Source organism: Petromyzon marinus, chromosome 15 (genome assembly GCF_048934315.1).
Source record: "Petromyzon marinus isolate PM22_M1 ecotype Great Lakes invasive population chromosome 15, UKy_Petmar_22M1.pri1.0, whole genome shotgun sequence".
NCBI lineage: Eukaryota > Metazoa > Chordata > Hyperoartia > Petromyzontiformes > Petromyzontidae > Petromyzon > Petromyzon marinus.
Genome location: NC_133681.1, coordinates 14,639,718 through 14,660,796, shown reverse-complemented (window position 1 = coordinate 14,660,796; position 21,079 = coordinate 14,639,718). Strand labels below are relative to the sequence as shown.

The following is a 21,079-nucleotide window of genomic DNA, read 5'->3' as shown; positions in this document are numbered from 1 at the left end:
GTCAGTTGATGAAATGCTAGCCGCGGACATCATTTCGCCATCCACCAGCCCGTGGGGGCCCCTATCGTTCTCCCTTCTGTGTTGATTTCCGCAAGCTCAACAAGATATCGGTGGCTGATGCTTACCCTCTCCCTCGGATGGACGACTCTCTGGATGCCCTAGCGGGCACCCATTACTTTTCTACCCTTGATCTTGTCCGGATTTTGGCAATTGCCGCTAGATGAGGCCTCTAGGCCCATAACGGCCTTCCGTAAGCCACAGGGCCTTTTCTAATTTAATCGGCTTCCGATGGGACTCCACTCCGCGCCGGCTATGTTCCAACGTTTGATGGAGCTAGTCCTAGATGGTCTTCAGTGGGACTTATGTTTGATATATCTTGATGATATTATCGTCTTCAGCCGTACGTTCGAGGAACATATCGATCGGTTGCGAGCTGTTTTTATCAAAATGCAGGCGGCAAATCTCAAATTCAAGCCCCAAAAGTGTCACCTCTTGCAGAAATCCGTGCGGTATCTCGAGCATATTGTCAGAAAGTCAGGCATTACTACTGACCCCGAGAATACAGCATGCGTTCGGACTTGGCCGACCCCCATGTCGGTGGGGGAGGTGCGAAGTTTTGTCAGTTTCACATCTTACTATCGCTGCTTTGTAGCCGGGTTCGCTACCATCGTGAAACCCCTCCACGCGCTGATGGCCATGGGTCAGAAATTTCATTGGGGGGAGGAGGCCGCATTTGTCACACTTCGCGAGGCCTTGGTCAACGCCCCTCCCCTCCACTACCCCAACTTTTCTGCGCCGTTCATCCTTGATATGGACACGAGCAACACTGGCATCGGCGTGGTTCTGACCCAGGTCGTCAACAGGGTTGAGTGCGTTGTTGCGTACAGCAGCAGGGTGTTGTCTCCGGCTGAACAACGTGACTGTGTCATGCACCGAGAGCTCCTGGCGATCGTTTTTTTTGTATGGCAGACACATTACAGTGCGCTCTGACCACGCTGCACTGCAGTATGCGTTGCCGGTTGAACAGCCATCCAGCCAAATTTCGCGTTGGCTCGAGGTACTCCAGGACTATTCTTTTATTGTGTCATACTGCAAGGGTACCCAGCACTCGAACGCTGATGCCTTGTCACGGTTACCACCGAGCGACAAGTGTGCGTGCTTTTTGGGCTCAGGGCGCTGTAAACCGCCGACCGACGACTCGCCCCCGCCCCTTGCAGCGTCGGCTGAGGTGGCTTCCCCCGAGGTGGCAGACGGTCCCATGGCACGTGACGCCGTCCTTGGCTTTGACCTCGCTGAGTGGGGGCGCCTCCAGATGGAGGACGCCTGCCTGGTCAAATTGCGCCGCCGCGTTGTGCACTCGGATAGGGATAAGGGCCGTAGGGACTTAGCCTCGGTCGTCCTGAGGGATGGCCTGCTGATGCGCTGGGATGGCAGCGTGCGCCGTTACAATGTCATTGTGCCCACCGCCCTGCGGGGTAGGGTTGTATGGGCTGTTCACGAACGACTTTTTCACTTGGGCGTGCACAAAACCCTTGCCACGCTCCAGCTTGACTTCTTCTGGCCGGGCATGGCAAAGGATGTGACTGATTTGCTGAAGGGATGTGTGCAGTGTGCGTGGCGGAAACACCCGGCCAGGCCCTGTTGCCCTTGCAAATGATTCGGGTCTCCCGCATCAATGAATTAGTCACTCTGGACATCCTTGGTCTCTTTTCCACCACCCCTCGGGGCAATAAATAGTTGCTGGTGGGTGTTAAATATTTCTCGCGCTGGCCTATGGCCTGGCCATTTCCCAAACAGTCGGCAGCTGCCATCACCGACGCTTTTCTTGATGGCTATGTCATGGACAAGTGTGCTCCTGCCTATTGACCGATCAGGGAAATAACTTCTCGACCAAATTACTGTGGGACATGTGCGACCTATTGAGCACAAAGAAAATTCATACGTCACCATACCACCCCCAGACGGATGGAATGGTGGAGCACCTGCACAAGACTCTGACTCCTATGCTGAGCCATCAAGTCAGCGAGTCCCAGCTTGATTGGGATTTGCGGGTTCCCGGAGTTCTGGCCGCATACCGTATGGCTCCTCATGCATCCACCGGCTATTCGCCATTCTTTTTGATGTACGGCAGGGACCACGACCCCCCAATTGATGTCCAACTGCGTGTCGCGCCGCACAAAGCCAAATAAAAAATGTCAGATTCTATGCGCTTCAACATTCAGAAGCTTTCGGAAGCGCGTGAGGCTTCTAGGGTGAATTCTAATTCGCGTCAATTGGCTAATGAGTGACTACGGGGTGTCCGTGCTTCCGGCCATGTGTGCATTGCAGGGGACAGAGCCTGGCTCCACTGCCCCCAGGTACCGGTGGGCACGTCGCCAAAATTGGTTAAACCCTAGAGAGGACCTGTCGACATCGTTCGACCGCAGTGCATTCAAATTTGGTGGGACCGGCGGTGCTCGTTCGTTCACCCATCGTGCCTCAAGCCCTTCGTTGCTCCGCGCGATTTCATCCCATCTCCACAACACAGGGGCCAAGTGGGTGATGTGTCCGACGAGCTGAGGGGTGTACCCGCTGAGGTGGGTCCTCAGCGGAGTCGTGTGCTCCCATCCTCAGATGCCGCGTGACTGATGCCTCTCCAGTCGCCACCTTCTACGGCTCCTCCGGCTCCAGACGTCAGGAACTCGTCTGCCCACCCGGATGCTCCCCGTGAAGAGCCGGCTTCGCCGAGACACTTGCTGGTTCCCCCCCGGGTCCTCCGGGGTGAGTGGGCCCACCTCCCCCGGGGGCCCGGCCACGAGGCTTTTCGCTTATCATGACCCCCATTCACACACACTACCACACCGTCAATTGATTGTCACACTCGGCAGGCCGTCTTGGTCATTGGCTGAACGTGGCCTTTATTGTGCTGACGGGTGTTGATATACAGTGGGGGTAGAAGAGTTTGTTGGTGTGAGGTGTTGTGAGCGCTCGCGTGTACTGCATTGGTTTTTCTCTATCTCGTGTGGTTTTCTGTACTCCCACCCTTTTCCCTGGTTGTTTCTGTACATTTGTAGATAGTGTATATATTGTATAGGTGGGCGTGGGTATTTAATTGTTGGGGTTGCTGTTGAGGCACACATAGTTTTGTTGAATTGTTATTGAGGGCTAATTGATTTCTATGGGGGAGTTGGCAGCCGGGATGGCTGTGTGCTACGAAGGGGGGGGGAGGGGGGGGGTGATGTAGTGACATTGTTGGATGTCACTGCATGTCACTGTGTGAAGCCGGCTGGAAAAGGCATGGTACGGGGTTCAAAAGGGGCCATGGCACTCTAGTTGACCCCGGAGGGCACGTGACCAGAGGTACCGACCCGGGGACCCCCCAAAAGGGGGGCTGGGGTGATCACGTGCCCAGGTAAGATCCTTCTCAGGGTTTCGAGGAGGTGGGCGTGGCTAAGGGCAGGGCAAGCCCCGCCACACAGGTTATAAGCGGGAGCCCTGGGCGGCACGGGCTGCTGTTGTCTGGATGAAGAAACCTACGTCATCGCCTGGAAGAGGCGCTCCGACTAGATGACCCGGACCCGAGCTGGGGTCCGGTCCGTGATAGCCCACCACGTGTATTGAGAGTAGCTAGCCCGGGGGGTCTAACCCCTGAGGTTACCTGGTGAAGGAACAGTACCCCTTTGTGTTATAGGATTATCTGTAATAAACATGTTGCCTCCAAGAGAAGCCTCAGTCTCCATCTGTATCCACTACACTAACATTATAACAGAATTCCCAGTATTATAATAACATAAACGAACTTACAAAAAAATGCTTCTTAAAGTCCCACAATGAACAGATGCACCTGTCTTCACTGAGACAATATTTGTGCCTCCATTTTGTACTCTGTAATGGCTGACACCCTGCCTCATGGCTTAGAGAATGTTAAATCGTAACTTCCTGGTCACGTGACTAAACTCAACGCCGTATCTGGAAATTCCTGTGTACGCACACCCCCATGGCTGCCGTGAGGCAGAACACAATGTCTGCAGCCAGGATCAATCGATGACAATCCTATTACCTGCAGATATTTAACAGATGAGATGCGTTGCACCGTTAATTCCTCCTGTTTGATAATACTTCTCTTGTCCGTATGCATCTGTGCAGATAGGTTTTTTTTTTCCCAGTTAAGCCATCGTCCCTACATACCGCTCATATCAATGCAGATAAGAGGAGCGGAAACCCACTACTCTGTAGAGTAACATTGGTATAAACGCTTGTTACAATATGAACAGCACATTTAAAACGCGTACTATTTTATGTACTGTTTACAAAGTGTGTTCACAAATCCACACTGAGAAACACGATGATTGACAGAGGGGTGTAAATTATTTTTTCGATAATAGTGTGTTTATATAGAGGTACTGCAGGTAAGTAGTTTTCAGTTTTAAAGGCATAGTTTACCAAGACAACACCTGCCACCATCCTTCAAACCCATTGGTGAAAAAGAGCAAAGTTTGTGTTTACATTATAATATAATTTTTATGCGAGAGCCGGGGGCTTATGGGACCCCGGGGTCCCGCCATAAGGTTCATATCCCCTTTAATCCACGTGCTCTGCCAAACACAAATCTAAAGCACTGTCGAAAATTGCAAAATGCATTGGCTACCCCCTTTTCGAATTGTCTAGTATTCATAAAAATATATACATTTCTGTGCAGAGGCTGACTTGGAACGCATTTTCAAAGGGAAAACGGTGCAGGCCATCGGGAAGCATCGCAGCCAGCTTCCAAAGGCAGTTCGGTAAGAACTGACACGTGTGGGGGGGTGAGGCCTCACAGGTGATACTAAAAAAAAGTGATAGCCCTCATTTGCAAGCAGCAGTGCAGGCTCAGCAAGCAGACAACACTGACAGTCCCAGACTGCAAAGGCTGCAGCAGCCAGTGCCAGTCCGGTGCTCGTGCCCATTTGATGTCACATTTATAACACCAGAGCTACAACATCCCATACGCCTGCGATTGATCGAAATGCTTGGTTTGGACCGTACCTCTGCAGAGTCATTAGCACCCACTCTCCCGGCGGTGAAATTTGACTCGCCACTTGCTCAACTCGCCCAGCGATTCGTCTCCAATTAAACGAAAAAAGTTTGCAATTCCTAACCTGTGTAAATGAACGCCCCACGAGGCTGCTGTGAATGTGAAGACTGCTACCCACACCATACTTTTCCCATTATTGTAAGGCCATTTCTCCCCCACTGTTCCAGTCCTTTCGCTAATGCACTCATGCCGACGAGGCCAGGCTGAAGCCAATTCTGCCGGCCAAGCTACGTACGCTATGCAGTGCTGCACACAGGGTACATAATCCGATATGACACATGCAGGAATGGAACGCGCAAAGCCTATTTCTTATTAAGCCAACTCAGGACAGCATCTAATGACGGCTCATTTGTTATTTCATGGCTATTCATGCAAATTATCTGCAGAATTCCCATGGCATTAATGCCGACAAGTATGCATTTCATGAAGCACCATACCAATAATTGTGTAAAGGAGTTCATCTCGGGTGAGACTTGAACTTCATCTTGATTACATCTTCTGCAGAGCACGTCACACATCAAGGAATCACTCCGTTCAGGTGCCCCGAACCCCCCCCCCCCCACCTTCTATCCCGACCTTTTATTCCCTTCCCCATCCTTTCTGGAACTTTCCATGACTCTCCACCAATCCCCCTTCATGTCTCCTATAAGGGTCTCACAACCAACCCCTCATTTCCATTTAGCTTTCCCCGATGACCAATCCGATTTGAAGGGCTTCCACATTCAAGACCCTAGGCCCCGCCCACTCCCCCGTGACAGCTCCTCGCCAATGAGAGTCGAGCGCGCTATTCAAACTCCCGCGGAGCCGTTCGACCCGGTGAGTGTGTGTCTATATACAAGGGTGTGTATTTATATTTCTTTCCTAAAAGGGTCCACCTCTCGGCATCCATTACAATTGTATTCACAATGTGCCAGCTGCCACAGCATGGTTGGCATTGTCGGCATGGCTTCTCGTAGAAAAAATAAAATGGTGTGGGGGAGGGGGGCAGGTGGCCCTGTCTCTGTCCAATGTCTCCCCTCCATTCTCTGTAGCCCGGTGCCTGGGCCCCTCCAGCCCAAAGGCCCCAGTGCAGTTCCACCGTCTGCACACTCGATAGCTACGCAACTGATGACCCTGCCGGTGCCAAAAAATCAACTTATGATTATTATTTTTTTTAAAGGACTGCAGAATCAACATTGACAGTGGATGGCGTGCACCCTGGTGCAAGGAATTCAATGCGGCTCCCTGTCCCGATATCCCCCGGCCCACATTTTGTAGCCAGGCGCCCTGGGCCCTCTCCAGGCCTGGTGCAGTCCCACTGCCAGCGACGCTCGTTAGCTACGCTACTGCGTTGTCTTCTCTGTGGCTGTCATTACTTTCATTGTTTAGGTTATTGTTGTATCTTGTTTACTTTTATTTTACCAGGTAAGGCCGAATGAGCTATATGGCTCTTTTTCAGAAGCAACTTGGAAAAATGATAGCCCAATTAAGTGGCTTATCACGTGGAAATGTAAAGCGTGTGTTCTAAATGTGGAGGATAAAACTAGAGACATCCACGCGACCACAGGGAGAGAGACGCAAACTCCAAATATACAGCAGCAGGCGTCAGCATCGAACCCATGACCTGTATACCAGGAGAGGTAGTTAACATCTCCTAGCCACCGTGATGATGATGAGAGACACGCAAACTCTAAATATACAGCAGCAGGCGTCAGCATCGAACCCATGGCCTCCTGTATACCAGGCGAGGTAGTTAACATCTCCTAGCCACCGTGATGACGATGAGAGACACGCAAACTCCAAATATACAGCAGCAGGCGTCAGCATCGAACCCATAACCTCCTGTATACCAGGCGAGGTAGTTAACATCTCCTAGCCACCGTGACGATAACGATGAGAGACACGCAAACTCCAAATATACAGCAGCAGGCGTCAGGGTCAGCATCGAACATATGACCACCTATATACCAGGCGAGGTAGTTAACATCTCCTAGCCACCGTGATGACGATGAGAGACACGCAAACTCCAAATATACAGCAGCAGGCGTTAGGGTCAGCATCGAACCCATGACCTCCTCTATACTAGGCGAGGTAGTCAACATTTCGCCACCATGGCGCCCCTGTCTGCGGTTTCCTGCATTATTAACATGTAGATTCCCCTTGCAAAATTCGCACTCTATGTTAGTGCTATTGCCAGGTTCTAAATAAAGGATTTGTATGATCGATCACCGCTTCATTATTCATTCAATTCTTCATCCTTTGACTTATTTTAAAGAGTAAGCATTGAATGCACCATAGGCTTTCTCTGCATTCCCCACAGGGCCCTGCAAAAGCCACGCGTTTGGCAATTAGCTTTGTTAAACAGCAGTGGGGGTTATTCTGTACTTGAAGGAGTCAATTTGCTCCAAACTCCCCCTCAATAAAGAATCCCCCTGAGAATATTTAGAAAATCTGTGAACACATTCTCAAGGTCATCCAGTTGGTGGCCACATCCTTAATTGTATTATTCAGTCCCAATAACAGATGGAATATATCTCGGCTAGGATCAGTCGAAACACTGCTACTTCTCAAGCAACCTTGGTGAGAAGTCGTGTGTGGTGGTGGTGGTTGTTGCGTGTCAATACTGGATTGTGGAAGTTCCACCCAGTGGTGTAGCGCGGTTGCAAATGGCCCTGGTGCAGAGATTTAAATGTGTGACCCCCCTGTACAATTTTCCCCATCTTCTTAGTCCAGCCCGTGGGCCCAGGCGTGGTTGCACCTCCTGCACATTAAATAGCGCACCACGGTGGCGAGATGTTAACTACCTCGCCTGGTATGCAGGAGGTTGTGGGTTCAATCCCGATCCTGACATCTGTATATTTAGCGTTTGCTTGTCCGTCTCCCCGTGGTTGCGTGGATTTTTCTCCAGGTCCTTGGGTTTTCCCCTCCACATTTAAAAACGATGCTTTTAGAGTATTTAGCTGCTCTAAATTTCCACGTGATAAGCAACTTCATTGGGCTATCATTTGTTGCCAGGTCGCTTCTGAAATAGAGCTATATGGCTCAGTGGGCCTTACTTTGGTCAAATAGAAATAATTTAAATAGTTTTATAGTTTAAAGCATGCAGGTCCCTTGGGAAAGTGAGCCCCGTGGCCTGGTTAGTACTGGCGTGGCATGGCAAGGCTGCCATGGCAATCGGGGCCGAGCCTTCTAACCCAGTTCGTAAACCAAGCCAGCTCACTTGCCAATCGGGTTGCCACCTCCACGGTAGAAGAAGAAAAAAAAACACGTGGGATATATCATGGAAAGAGGAGTATCTGTAAATTCCCGATGAGTGGAGAACGACATAGAAAATGCATTGTCTTGAGCGCTATATTATTACACAGCTGACAAAAGCCGGGACGTTAATGTCCTGCGAGAACATATTTCCCGTGACAGCAGCTGTCTCACAAAGAGAATGATTCTGGGAAAATCAGGACAGGTGGCAACCCTGTTTCCCAGTGGTAATGGGAATCTGTAATTTGCTTAACAGATGACGAACAGAATGTGACAACATGCTGTTTGTATCTAAGGACATACTGGGTCAGTACATAGAACAATTCGGTGGAAATACCCAATAGGGTATGGGGGAGAGTGGTACTCAGGCTCAAAGCCTCACACTTTCCTGCCCCACAATGTAACATCGTCCTGCGTGTTTTTCTCGAAAACTTTTAATTGGCTGAGGAATCTGCAAAAATGCTAGAAATGTTTTAAAAGGAATCGGCTTTTGCAGTTTCCACCTTCATCCTATGAGGACTTTTTTTTGCGTGTGCGGGGTTATTTTTGCACGAAAGCCCCGAAATTACCACCGCCAAAGGGTCCTGCATTGTATTTTGTCTCTCCCGCTTCACAAAATACGTTTCCAGGCTGCCATCGTTGGCTTCATTTCAAATCGATGTTACTCGTCAGCAATACCGTATTCCTACGATAGAGCAAACATTGAATTACAGCTTCTGCTTCTTGCTGCTGTTTTGCTATTAATCGGTCCCATAAACAGGCGTTGGTAGTCACATTGTGCTGGCTGAGGTTGGAGCATGCCATCTGCTGGCCTTTGGCTTCATAAAAAAAAAACCCTCAACCATGTATTGATGGCTCTTTTGGGTTAAGAGTGCAGGAGTAGAGCCCAAGCAAATCTACTTTGAACAAAAAATATTCCTTGACACAATCATACTGATTCAGGAGCCTGCATCTGTGTCCTGAATAGCAACCTACGTGGAGTGGTGCAGGAGTTAGCATCGGTATGCGGACGCCGTCAAGATGCTAAACGCATTGCGGGCTTAAATGCGTGTCAGCGCGTGGTCTCGCAATAGCTGTAAATATTTACTTGCCGCCACGTTCGTGTCCCATAAATTAGTGCTGTTCGCCTGTGCAGCCTATTAACAGCCGTGAATGCATTAGCACGTTGCGGTATATGCCACTGCCTGTCAACAAGAGACATTATGCTCTCAGTCTACTCATTCAATAAGCCGCACTCTTCCAAACTTTGCATTTACGTGAACAACCTTAAACGCTTCCATCCTCTGTCGTGTGAATCCCGAGAGCCAAGGATAAACGAAACCCGGCGGATGTCTGAAGCCCCGTCAGATTTGTATTGACACTTCCCCGCTGAAGTAAAACGCTCGCCAGATGTTCACTAAAGCTCTCCGACGGTTTGCTAATTGTGAGCAGCGCAGCCCCGGCGGCGACGACGATGAGCCCAGCGCGGGCGCCGGCTTTCCTAACTCCGCGTCCGTTTCCTGTCGCCCCCTGCCGCCGCCGCCGCCGCCGCGCGCAAGAAAACCCGGGCGACTCCTCGCGCGCACGGCACGCACCCGAACCCCCGCGGGCGAGATGAAGGGCCTGTCGGGCGGGCGATCGCACCACAGCCTCGTCGCCGACGGCTTCGAGCGCCAGCACGACGCCGCGCCCCCGCGCCAGCACTCGTACCCACGGCTCAGCCCGCCGGACCCGCCGTACGAGCGCGCGGGGCCGCCCCCTGCGCTGGCGCGGCAGGCCTACTCGCTGGCGCACCGCACCGAGCGTCACCCGGCGGGCGAGGCGCCCCACCACCGCTACAGCCTGCGCGGCGCCCCCGCGCAGCCCGAGTGCGCCGAGGCGGCTGCCGGCGGCGGCGGCACGTTTCCGCGCTCGCACTACGGCACGCAGTTCGACGGCGTCGACGACTTCCCGCCCGCGCTGGCCGTCGCCGCCTACCAGCACCCGCAGCGGCACGCGGCGGTGGCGAGCGGGCGGGTGGCGCGCCTGCCCCCGGGGCTGCTGGACCAGCTGGAGAGGCAGCTGCCCCCGGGCCGGGACGGCTTCTGCACGCTCCAGTACCAGCGCGCCAACAGCGAGAGCCCCGGGCGCATCCGCCACCTCGTGCACTCGGTACAGCGGCTCTTCGCGAAGTCGCACTCCATGGAGGCGTCCGCCGCCGCGGGCAAGAGCCTGAGCAAGAGCGACAGCCGCAGCACGGCCGGACTGATGGAGGACGAGCAATATCACCACCACCAACTTCTTCAGCAGCAACAGCATTTGCAACTGCAGCAGCAGCAGCAGCAGCAGCTGCAGCTGCAGCAGCAACTTCAGCAGCAGCTGTACCACCAGGCGACGCCGTCTTCCTCGTCGCTGAAGCAGAGCCGGCGCAGCAAGAGCAGGGAGCGCAAGGAGTCGCGCCTCAAGGGCAGCCTCTCGGGCTGGTGGAGCTCGGACGACAACCTCGACGCGGACAGCGTGTGCGACGCGCCCAGCGTGCCGGGCCGCCGCTGCCGGGAGCGGCCCTCCTTCCACGAGTTCCCGCTGCGGCCCTCCAAGAGCATCGGCGACGTGAAGTGCGCCGCGTGCGCCGGCGGCGCCGAGCCCGACGGCGGGCGGACGCTCCGGCGCGGGGCCTGGTCCACGATGACGGTGAGCCAGGCGCCCGACGCCTACCGCGACCCCCTCGCGGCATCCCAGCGGACGCTGCACCGCGCCGACACGCGGCCGGCCTCCTTCGACCGCATGTACCAGTTCCTGCAGGTGAAGGCGGCGTCGCGCGCGGGCCCCCCCCCCCCCCCTGCGTGCCGCCGCGTAGGTTCGTCGCGGTTGTGCCGTTGCCGCCGTCGCTCCGTCGTCCTCGCCCCCGTTGAGTTTTTTTTGTTGTCGTTCGGCGGCGTGGCGGCGGCCGCACGTTCCGCGTGCCGGGGGCTTCGTCCGGCTTCGCCCGGTTCCCAGCACGCAGAGCGAAACGTCGGACTTGGCGCAGACGCAACAATGCGCGCGGTACGATCCCATAGCGTGCCCGAGAGCCGTACGTGCTTCGTGCCTTTGGGAGCGTGACGGTTAGCAAAAAAGTGTCCCCCGTGGATCAAGTCAGTCCCCACTGGATTAATGGGAATCGCCGTTTTGTCGGTCTTGTCTTCCATCGTTATTAATTTTTGTTCACTGAAGATGTTCCCGCGGGACTCCGCGTGAACCTACCTGTAATGGAACATCGTGTGCCCATTGGGGTCACGTGAACAAATTAAAAATCCGTGGATTTCTTTCGCAAAGCGTATTTGGATACACTTTAGATGAAATTTTGATTAAATTACTAAACCTGACATCACCAGATTGGGGGGGGGGGGGGGGGTTAGCCGTACTTTACTGGTGTACTGTACTGGTGTCACTAATTAGCTGCCAGATGCCTCCAAGAATATTGGCGAAAAGTTCCCAAATTGGATGTCCTCGACTGTCAACAACAAACGGAACGCGTAACTTTCCGAAAAAAAAATGGGTCTCTTCTGAAATGAAACGTGCCATGTTCCCTTCAAAACGCACCGAAGGCTCCAAAACGGAGCGTAAAGGTTGCCGATGGTTCTTTGCGCAGCAGCAGCAACAGATGGCACGCTTATTTCAATCGTGGTCATTGCAATTGGGGCAAATGCCCCCTAACCCCCCTCCGTCACTTGGTAATAGCTGGCAATATTCTGAAAGTCGTCGGCAGATGGCAGTGTTATTGCGGTGGCTTACGTGAGATCTGTCTCCAAGGGTACCAATGACAAGGCCAGCAGGCAGGCAAATTGCTGCACAGCAACTCTCATTACCCAGCACCTTCACACACAGCGCCTGGGTGATTAGGAATAGCCCATTGTGGTCCCCGCCTTTCAGTGGGCGTACAACTGCACTACCGTATTACACATCCCGTCAATCACACAAACAGCCTTCTGAGAGTGCATTATTTCATCAGCACTTGTTCATTGCGAACAAACTCCTCTGGACCGGTTTTGACATACGGCGTCTCATCAGCAGCGTCAGGCTTGCTTGAACCCAATGCAGGTGAAACTGCCAGACGTGTCTGATTAAGGACCCCTGTTTAGTTCGACCCAAAATGATGTAATACGTGATTATTACGCAATGCAAGTATTTTGGTGCATTGCAGATGCCCTAAATCATTCACCCTTGGATCACACGATGCTGGTCACCACTGGTAACAGAAAAGTAATTTTATGATTATTTTTTTTTACTTCTGACCCAAAGTTCACAAGAGACAACTATTGTGAACTTCTCAGAAAAAAAATCTGTCGTGCACTAACGAGACTTGAATCCATCGAGAAGAGTTAAAGAAAGACTTTAACTCTAAAGAGAGACTTTAACACTTCCTGATACCAATTGCCAAGCCAGCTCATTGTGTTCCACTTGTGAGAACCCGACGGTGTGAGCCACGGTTGAGCGGATCATAAATGAAAGCAGGTGAAGCGTGGCGGGTTTTTTTGTCCGACAGGTAAACTGCGAGATTCGACGGATAAGTACGTTCTGCGCAGGGGCGGAGCCAGGATTTTGACGTTGGGAGGGGCTGACTTCAATATTCTGAGATATCCAGTGTTTATGTTTTCCAATGGGTGCCACAAATGTATAAAACAAATTTTATTGAATTTGAACGCGGAGTTTATTAATAGGTCGGAGCCGCTGATGTGGCTGATAAGTTCGATAAGTTCGAAAGGCTGCCGCTCAAGCAGCCTGCAGGGCAGCACACAAGGTGGCAGCCTGCAGGGCAGCACACAAGGTGGCACCCTGCAGGGCAGCACACAAGGTGGCAGCCTGCAGGGCAGCACACAAGGTGGCAGCCTGCAGGGCAGCACGAGGTGGCAGCCTGCAGGGCAGCACACAAGGTGGCAGCCTACAGGGCAGCACGAGGTGGCAGCCTGCAGCATTTTGCAGCAGCCGGATATCCGGTTATCCCGATTACCGACTTTCCCAAAATTTCAGCAAGGGCTGAGCCCCCCGCCCAGCCCCCCCCAGCCCCCCCCCCAGCCCCCCCTGTGGCTCCGCCCCTGGTTCTGCGTATTTACGGACAGGTCTCGTACGCTTCACCCTTGGTGCACATGCCCGCAACATATGTACTCGACTGGCCGCATAAGGGGCCGTCCATAAATGACATCACGCATCTGTGGGGGGGGGGGAGGGTCAGACATTTGTGACGATGTGTGACGAGAGGGGGGGGTTTGAGAAATGTGACGTCACATCAAAATGCGCAATTTTAAATAAATATAGACAACACGTTCTACTTAATTAGACTTTTAAAAAAATGTTTTCTCCTACAACATCAGAGTGCGGCGCCACATTAAATACGCACTACAATGAGAATAGTTTAAAGCGATTTGAAGCATGTTTTTTTTTTTGGGGGGGGGGTGGGGCAGAGCTTTGTGACGTCATATTTGAGGGGGGGGGTCTGACTTTTTGTGACGCCGTGTGACGAGGGGGGGGGTCAAAAATCGTCCAAAATCGCGTGACGTCATTTATGGACGGCCCCTAATGAAATCTGAAGCATATGACCAAGGATATATACGACTTTTGTCAACAATTAACACGCTCACTTTAAATGTAGGTTTTTTTACGTAGCCAACACAATGATCCATATTTGTTTCCTGGGTTAGGCTACATGGTCGCTCTATGTCAAAGGTCATATGAAAAGCACCCAGGCCCAAATCCCGAAGATATACAGTATTCTCTCGTTAGTCACTTACACGTTTCTAACTAATATATCTTCACAAAAGATGTAAACATTTCAAAACGGCCTTAAAATGTTAGGTACTCCGGTAAGGTTTCGCACTCATATTTCTCACTTTAAGTCGTGGTGATGACATGTTAACTACCTCGCCTGGTATACAGGAGGTCGTAGGTCGCTTCTGAAAAAAGAGCTTTATAGCTCAGTGGACATTACCTGGTAAAATAATAAAAGTGTTTTTAGTTGCAAGTCTTTATTTACGGAAGGGTACTGCCAACTTTTCGCAGTAGGGGGGGCGCTATGTTGAAATTTTTCAATTTAATAATTTGCGGGTACATTTTCAGCATTGAGATACTTGGCCATTACTAGTTCGTTACATTGTACGATTTTTTTTTTCGCTATGGGAGGAATCTAGAGAACCCTGTCGAACCACGTGCAAAACAGGGGGAGATCATACACACTCCACATAGAAATTTGCCCGAGTTAGGAATCTATTTGCATGGTTGGGCGACATACGGTGCAAAAGAAGTTCCACGTACATACAGACAATTGCAGTTCTTAATTCGTTTTTGAGTTCTTCCACATTTCTTGACTTCGAGTGGCAAATTTGTATTTTGATTACCTCTGACACTTTTAATCAAGGCCGTAGCCATGGAGTCAACATTGGGGGGGACCAAATATTCCAGGGGGTCTGGGGGTCCCCCCCCAGATAAAAAAATTTAATAAGAAAACTAATTTCCTGCCTAAAATATTAAAAATTCACTAACACATAGGATGGACTTTATATTTATTTTTACAACAATGTCTAATAGTGTATTGTATTACATTGCTCTGTTTTTTTTACCTTTTCTTGTTTCATTGTATGTAATGGCAGAGATTAGGGATTAATAAAGTACAACCATAACCATAATCATGAAAATAGAAATATATTTTATAGCAATATATTTGGGGGGACATTTTGAGCATATTTGAATATTGGGGGGGATGTGTGTCCCCCAATATGTATTATAATTACGGCCTTGTTATTAATATCTTCTCGCGACCTGGGCATCCTGTCAGGGCACAGAGCAGCACAAATACTCGTCATACACGAGGCTCACTCAAAGGGTTGGTGACGACCAAAATGGGCAGTGTTGAGCTGACATCATCTTAAATCCACAAATGATCAGTGGCAAAATCAAGAATGAAAATTATTGAACTGTTTCCAATTTTGTCGCTGTTGCAACTGTTGCTCTGCAATACACATCGCTATTTCCATGGCTACATGACAGAGCCCGATGCTTACTTATAAAAAAAAAATTAAGTGTCCTTAAAATAGGCCATAATAATTCAGGCTCAATATGTCCGATAGATTTTGCATCACATCCCAGTCAATAACCTCCACGCATTTTAGACTATAATTGACATTTATATTCACAGGGTGATTCGTGTAGAGATGCCCCACTACGGCTATGAGTTACTGTTCTTAGAAATTATAACCATGGTAGCAGTGAATCGAAAGTGATGAGGCAAACTGCTGCAAGTGACCGAGTAACTGGAGTGACCCAGTGCGCGCACGTACGTTGAACTTCTTCCGCACCGCATGCAGCCCACCGTGCGAATCGGAGGCGCGCAGCAGATGGACAACAAATACAAAAAAGAAACGAGCTTTAAAAACCCTTTGTCCCACCGTTAAACAAGGTCGCGCTACGGGGGGGCTGTCTCCCGCCACGCCTCGCGCAGGTGCCCAAGGCCGAGTGGGGCTACCCGCTCGCGGGCAGGACCGAGATCCCCTGCCGCAGGATGCGAAGTGGCAGCTACATGAAAGCCATCGGCGACGAGGAGGGCTCCGACTCGGACGCGAGTCCCAGGCAGTCGCCGCGCCGCCACTTTCAGGCGAGCTACCGCCGCCCGTCGAGCGATCGCCCACCCGTCGGCCAGAGCCAGAGGTATCGGCAACTCTCGCCCGAGTGACTGAGAGAGAGAGAGCGAGAGCGAGCGTGAACGTACCACGTCTTCGTCGTTTGAGAGAGCGCACGCGGGGTTTTTTTTTCCGCCTCGGAAGATGTCGTACGTTTCGCCCGTGTCGCTTTTTTTCCCCCACCGTATTGCGCCTCCGATTAGCAGAGTTGGCTACGCACGGTATGAAAGTAGTTGGACGTGCGTACGTTGGACGCACGAAGCTTCGCGTGTGCGACCGGGCCGCGCCGAGTGCCGCGCTGAACCAGCTCCACGCATCACGGGACGCGCCCGATTTGGTTTTTTTCTACTGCGGAAGCCGAGCCGAGCCGAGCCGCCAACGTCTCGCGCCAAATAAACTAGCCAAAACAAGTTGGTGACACCGCGTTTGAGTTGTTGGCTGACTGACATCACCCGCGACGAGCGCGTCATTCACCCCAGCCCCCTTGGCCTGCTTGCTCCCCCCCCCGCCACCCCCCACTTATGAAAAAAACCCGATATAGTTCAGTGGGCCTTACCTGGTAAAATAAAAAAAATAGTTTAGTTTTGGATAGTTTTACATTCTGCAATTTGGGCACGATTAGCAATAAAACTATCCTTAGAGGGGCTCTCCAGAGCTCCCTCTAGTGGAGGCGCTTTGGTCAGCGGGAGCGTGAGCAAGCAATTTGAGGACTGCACCTTTCTCTTTTAGCAGAAACAAAACATCCCGTCAGTGAGATAGTTGCGATCGCGCGTCCGCATACATGAACGGCGAGCGACCGGTGCGAAGAGGCACTGCTATCCACGCGTAGAAATCCGCGGTCGCTGTTCGCATTTTCCCAAGCGGGCCCACGCCACCAGACCATAATCCGCTCCAAACGTGGCACGGTTCAGGACCCATTCCCTGATCCAGACAGTTCTCTGCTTGAAGCCTCCTCTATTATTTGTTCATTCATCGCGCACGGTCGGCGAAGGACCGTCGCGCCAAACGTGTGACCTCTTGCGATCGCGTTCGCACTTAAACTGCTTCTCGTTGCCATGCACCAGTGTAGCGAGCGATTTGTTTGATCCACGTATCACGGGGGGGGGGGGGGGGGAGGTGGACTATTGGGGGGATGGTGACAACAGGGATGGCGTCGTTCCCTCTGAGGGTCTCAAGTCCACTACGAACGTCGACCGCCGACTGAAGTGCGCAATTTTCTGGAGTTTGCGTATTAATACGGACGACGTGTTCAAAAACGCGACAGCCGCATCACTCGAACTAAGCGATCAATCGCTAGGAGACCGGCCGTAGATGCAACCGTGACATTGCTGAAGAAGTCTAACCATTCGAATGCCGTCTTGTAAATCATAGCTGACACAACACACACCATGGGACGCTCCTGACGGTCTTCCATTTTCAGCCTCCTCTTGCTAATTATCCTGACTCGCACCACTCCTTGCGGTAGTTTTTGCACTCGATTGCATTAAACGCTGCTGCATAGCATTGCACTTTGGACAATTGCTTGGGATCAATGGGATACACCACAGCGCAATCCGATTGCACCCTAATCGATCCCACGGAAATCGCATCGCGTATCTAGGCTTGCAGAAGTATATTAACCCATCCTAGGCCCTTTCTAGTTCCAATTTGGTGGGTCGCACACGTTGCGGCATGGATAGCATGCAGGGAACATTTTAAATGTACGCGGGGCCACGTCAGCGCCAAGTTGCGGCGACAATCACACGACCGCACAGCATCAAGTAAATGCCTCACGAACACAGCACACTGATACATCCACATGAATAAAATGCCTTACTACCGCCGTATTCACTTGCGGTGTGGACGTGTGACCTCTCTCTCTGTATTATCGTCTGAGTAACCTGGGGCGCAGTGGTGGCGAGATGTTAACTCCCTCGCCTGGTATGCAGGAGTTCGTGGGTTCGATCCCGACTCTGATGCATATATATTTGGAGTTTGCATGTGGATTTTTCTCCGAGTCCTCCGGTTTTTCCCTCAACATTTACAATCAATAAGCGTTTAGAGTATTTGGTTGCTATAAGGTTCCACATGATGAGCGACTTTGTTGAGCTATCCTTCGTGGGCAGGTCGCTTTTGCAACGAGCTATATAGCTCGCTGTGGCCTTACCTGGTAAAATAAAAATAGTAGCTTAATAGCAAACAGACAGTAGTAGTTTTTGTTTGTGGTTATGGCGCTGGGGTTGAGAGCATGGGGACCAGGTTGAGAACTACCGCTGTCGATCAAGCTGAGCATCGTTTTTCCTTGCCGTCTCTCAACAGCTACTTGCGTGCGGTGAGCGAGGCCTCGCTGAACCGGAGTCTTGACAGTCTGGATCCCTCCAGCCTCCTTTCTTCACCCAAGCTGGCCCCACGCAGCAGAGGTTACGAAAGAAGCAGACTGAGTCAGCCGTCGTACCACAGCCAAGTGAGTGCAGGCACCCGACGCAGCCAGGAATCTCAAGCACCGTCGTTGTCATTATATTATTGTTGTTATTATTACTAACCTGTCGTTCTCATTGGGACATTTGCAGAGATGAGCTGTTTAATGCCACGGGTTAATTCCAACTGGGGGCTCGCCGTTCATCACGCCCAGCAAGGTGCACGCCAGTTTGCGGCAATGTTTTGGGGAATCATGTAATGTCGACTGTTTATCGTCTATGCTCATGTCAATTAACATATTGTACAGTTGCAGGGTTCAGGTTATTTAATCATGCACATAAAGAAGCATTAAGAAATGCGTTTAAGTATCTCAAAGAGCCACCCATTTGGCGTGATTGTTGGTTTATCGATTTGTAAGGTGGTCTTCTCTTAATGAGGCCATTGATTAGTAATAATATTAATGAAAGCAGTTCGATACAAATCATCGCAAGACGGAGGCTCTGATAAGGATCTTATTTAATGAATAGCAGCAGTTTATCAGGGACACGCCAAAACTGCAATTGCATTGAGGAGCAAACCATGAGGCTCATGACTGCCCCAATGCGACATGGGTACGGTATTCACGTGGAACACGTGGAATGACACTCATCGAGCCCCGATGCCATGGAACGGCTTGCAGCATGAAAAATACAACTGTAGCCTCTTGCCTTCTTGCTTCTTTCGGTAAAGTCACGTAGAAGGGAAATAATAAAAATTTAACGTAATAAAATACAATTATCACGACGTTTCGGCCACAACACAAGCAGCCGCCTTCAGGTGAAGAAATAGAACTGTCGGGAAGAACGCTGTCTTATTGTGTTATTGTTTCCCTTCTACGTGACTTTACCGAAAGAACCAAGAAGATGAATCCATGCAGTCACGAAAGCTTTAAATCAAAAATGTAGCGTCTTGCTTTTTCCCAAACGCCATGCAAGAGAGGAAGAATATCAGCTGTGATGTTTTCAACGTAACTCCAATTTTAGTTGTTGTCATGTACCACACTCCACCAAGAAACCTGCCCGGCATGGAAGAGGAAACCTTCCTTGTGTTTAGAATGTTGTCCCCCCCCCCCGCCTGCACCTCCGATTAGCACGGTTGGCTATGTACGGTGCGAAAGAAGTTCAACGTGCATATGTACAAAACACCCGCCAGAGGGGCCCTCTAGTGGAGGCCCTTTCATCAAGACTGACGTGAACAAACAATCGCGAGGTTCACCTTCACGTTTTACACACTAGGCAACAGACTAATATTATCCATCGAGGTTTTTGGATTAGATTTCGTGAATATAAATCTGTCGTTAAACCCACCACCACCCAACAGAATTGGAGAGTAGACCCACAAACACTTACAATTTAAGTACGTTGCGCTGGCAATTACAACCAGCCTCATCAGGCGACAGCCAGAGTTATGGAGAAATCTTCCTTACCAATTGGTTGTTTCGGGTGGTGGCGGGTTTAACAACACATTTACAGTGAGGGAAAAAAGTATTTGATCCCCTGCCGATTTTGTACGTTTGCCCACTGACAAAGAAATGATCAGTCTATCATTTTAATGGTAGGTTTATTTGAACAGTGAGAGACAGAATAACAACAAAAAAATCCAGAAAAACGCATGTCAAAAATGTTATAACTTGATTTGCATTTTAATGAGGGAAGTAAGTATTTGACCCCCTTTCAATCAGAAAGATTTCTGGTTCCCAGGTGTCTTTTATACAGGTAACAAGCTGAGATTAGGAGCACACTCTTAAAGGGAGTGCTCCTAATCTCAGCTTGTTACCTGTATAAAAGACACCTGTACACAGAAGCAATCAATCAGATTCCAAACTCTCCACCATGGCCAAGACCAAAGAGCTCTCCAAGGATGTCAGGGACAAGACTGTAGACCTACACAAGGCTGGAATGGGCTACAAGACCATTGCCAAGCAGCTTGGTGAAAAGGTGGCAACAGTTGGTGCGATTATTCGCAAATGGAAGAAACACAAAAGAACTGTCAATCTCCCTCGGCCTGGGGCTCCATGCAAGATCTCACCTCGTGGAGTTTCAATGATCATGAGAACGGTGAGGAATCAGCCCAGAACTACACGGGAGGATCTTGTCAATGATCTTAAGGCAGCTGGGACCATAGTCACCAAGAAAACAATTGGTAACACACTACGCCGTGAAGGACTGAAATCCTGCAGCACCCGCAAGGTCCCCCTGCTCAAGAAAGCACATATACATGCCCGTCTGAAGTTTGCCAATGAACATATGAATGATTCAGAGGACAACTGGGTGAAAGTGTTGTGGTCAGATGAGACCAAAATGGAGCTCTTTGGCATCAACTCAACTCGCCGTGTTTGGAGGAGGAATGCTGCCTATGACCCCAAGAACACCATCCCCACCGTCAAATATGGAGGTGGAAACATTATGCTTTGGGGGTGTTTTTCTGCTAAGGGGACAGGACAACTTCACCGCATCAAAGGGACGATGGACGGGGCCATGTACCGTCAAATCTTGGGTGAGAACCTCCTTCCCTCAGCCAGGGCATTGAAAATGGGTCGTGGATGGGTATTCCAGCATGACAATGACCCAAAACACATGGCCAAGGCAACAAAGGAGTGGCACAAGAATAAGCACATTAAGGTCCTGGAGTGGCCTAGCCAGTCTCCAGACCTTAATCCCATAGAAAATCTGTGGAGGGAGCTGAAGGTTCGAGTTGCCAAACGTCAGCCTCGAAACCTTAATGACTTGGAGAAGATCTGCAAAAAGGA

General features: G+C 50.7%; 1 protein-coding gene across 1 annotated transcript in view; it reads left to right on the top strand.

The window, feature by feature from the left end:
* Positions 1 to 10,140: 10,140 nt before the first annotated feature.
* The window catches only part of LOC116942715 (disks large-associated protein 2-like), a 90,108-nt gene continuing 79,169 nt past the window's right edge, over positions 10,141 to 21,079 (top strand). Inside the window, exons 1-3 of the mRNA XM_032954992.2 lie at positions 10,141 to 11,047; positions 15,717 to 15,922; positions 18,193 to 18,337. Of these exons, the coding sequence (XP_032810883.2) occupies positions 10,448 to 11,047; positions 15,717 to 15,922; positions 18,193 to 18,337 (951 nt within the window). The 5' untranslated portion in view covers positions 10,141 to 10,447. The remainder of the gene's footprint in view (positions 11,048 to 15,716; positions 15,923 to 18,192; positions 18,338 to 21,079) is intronic.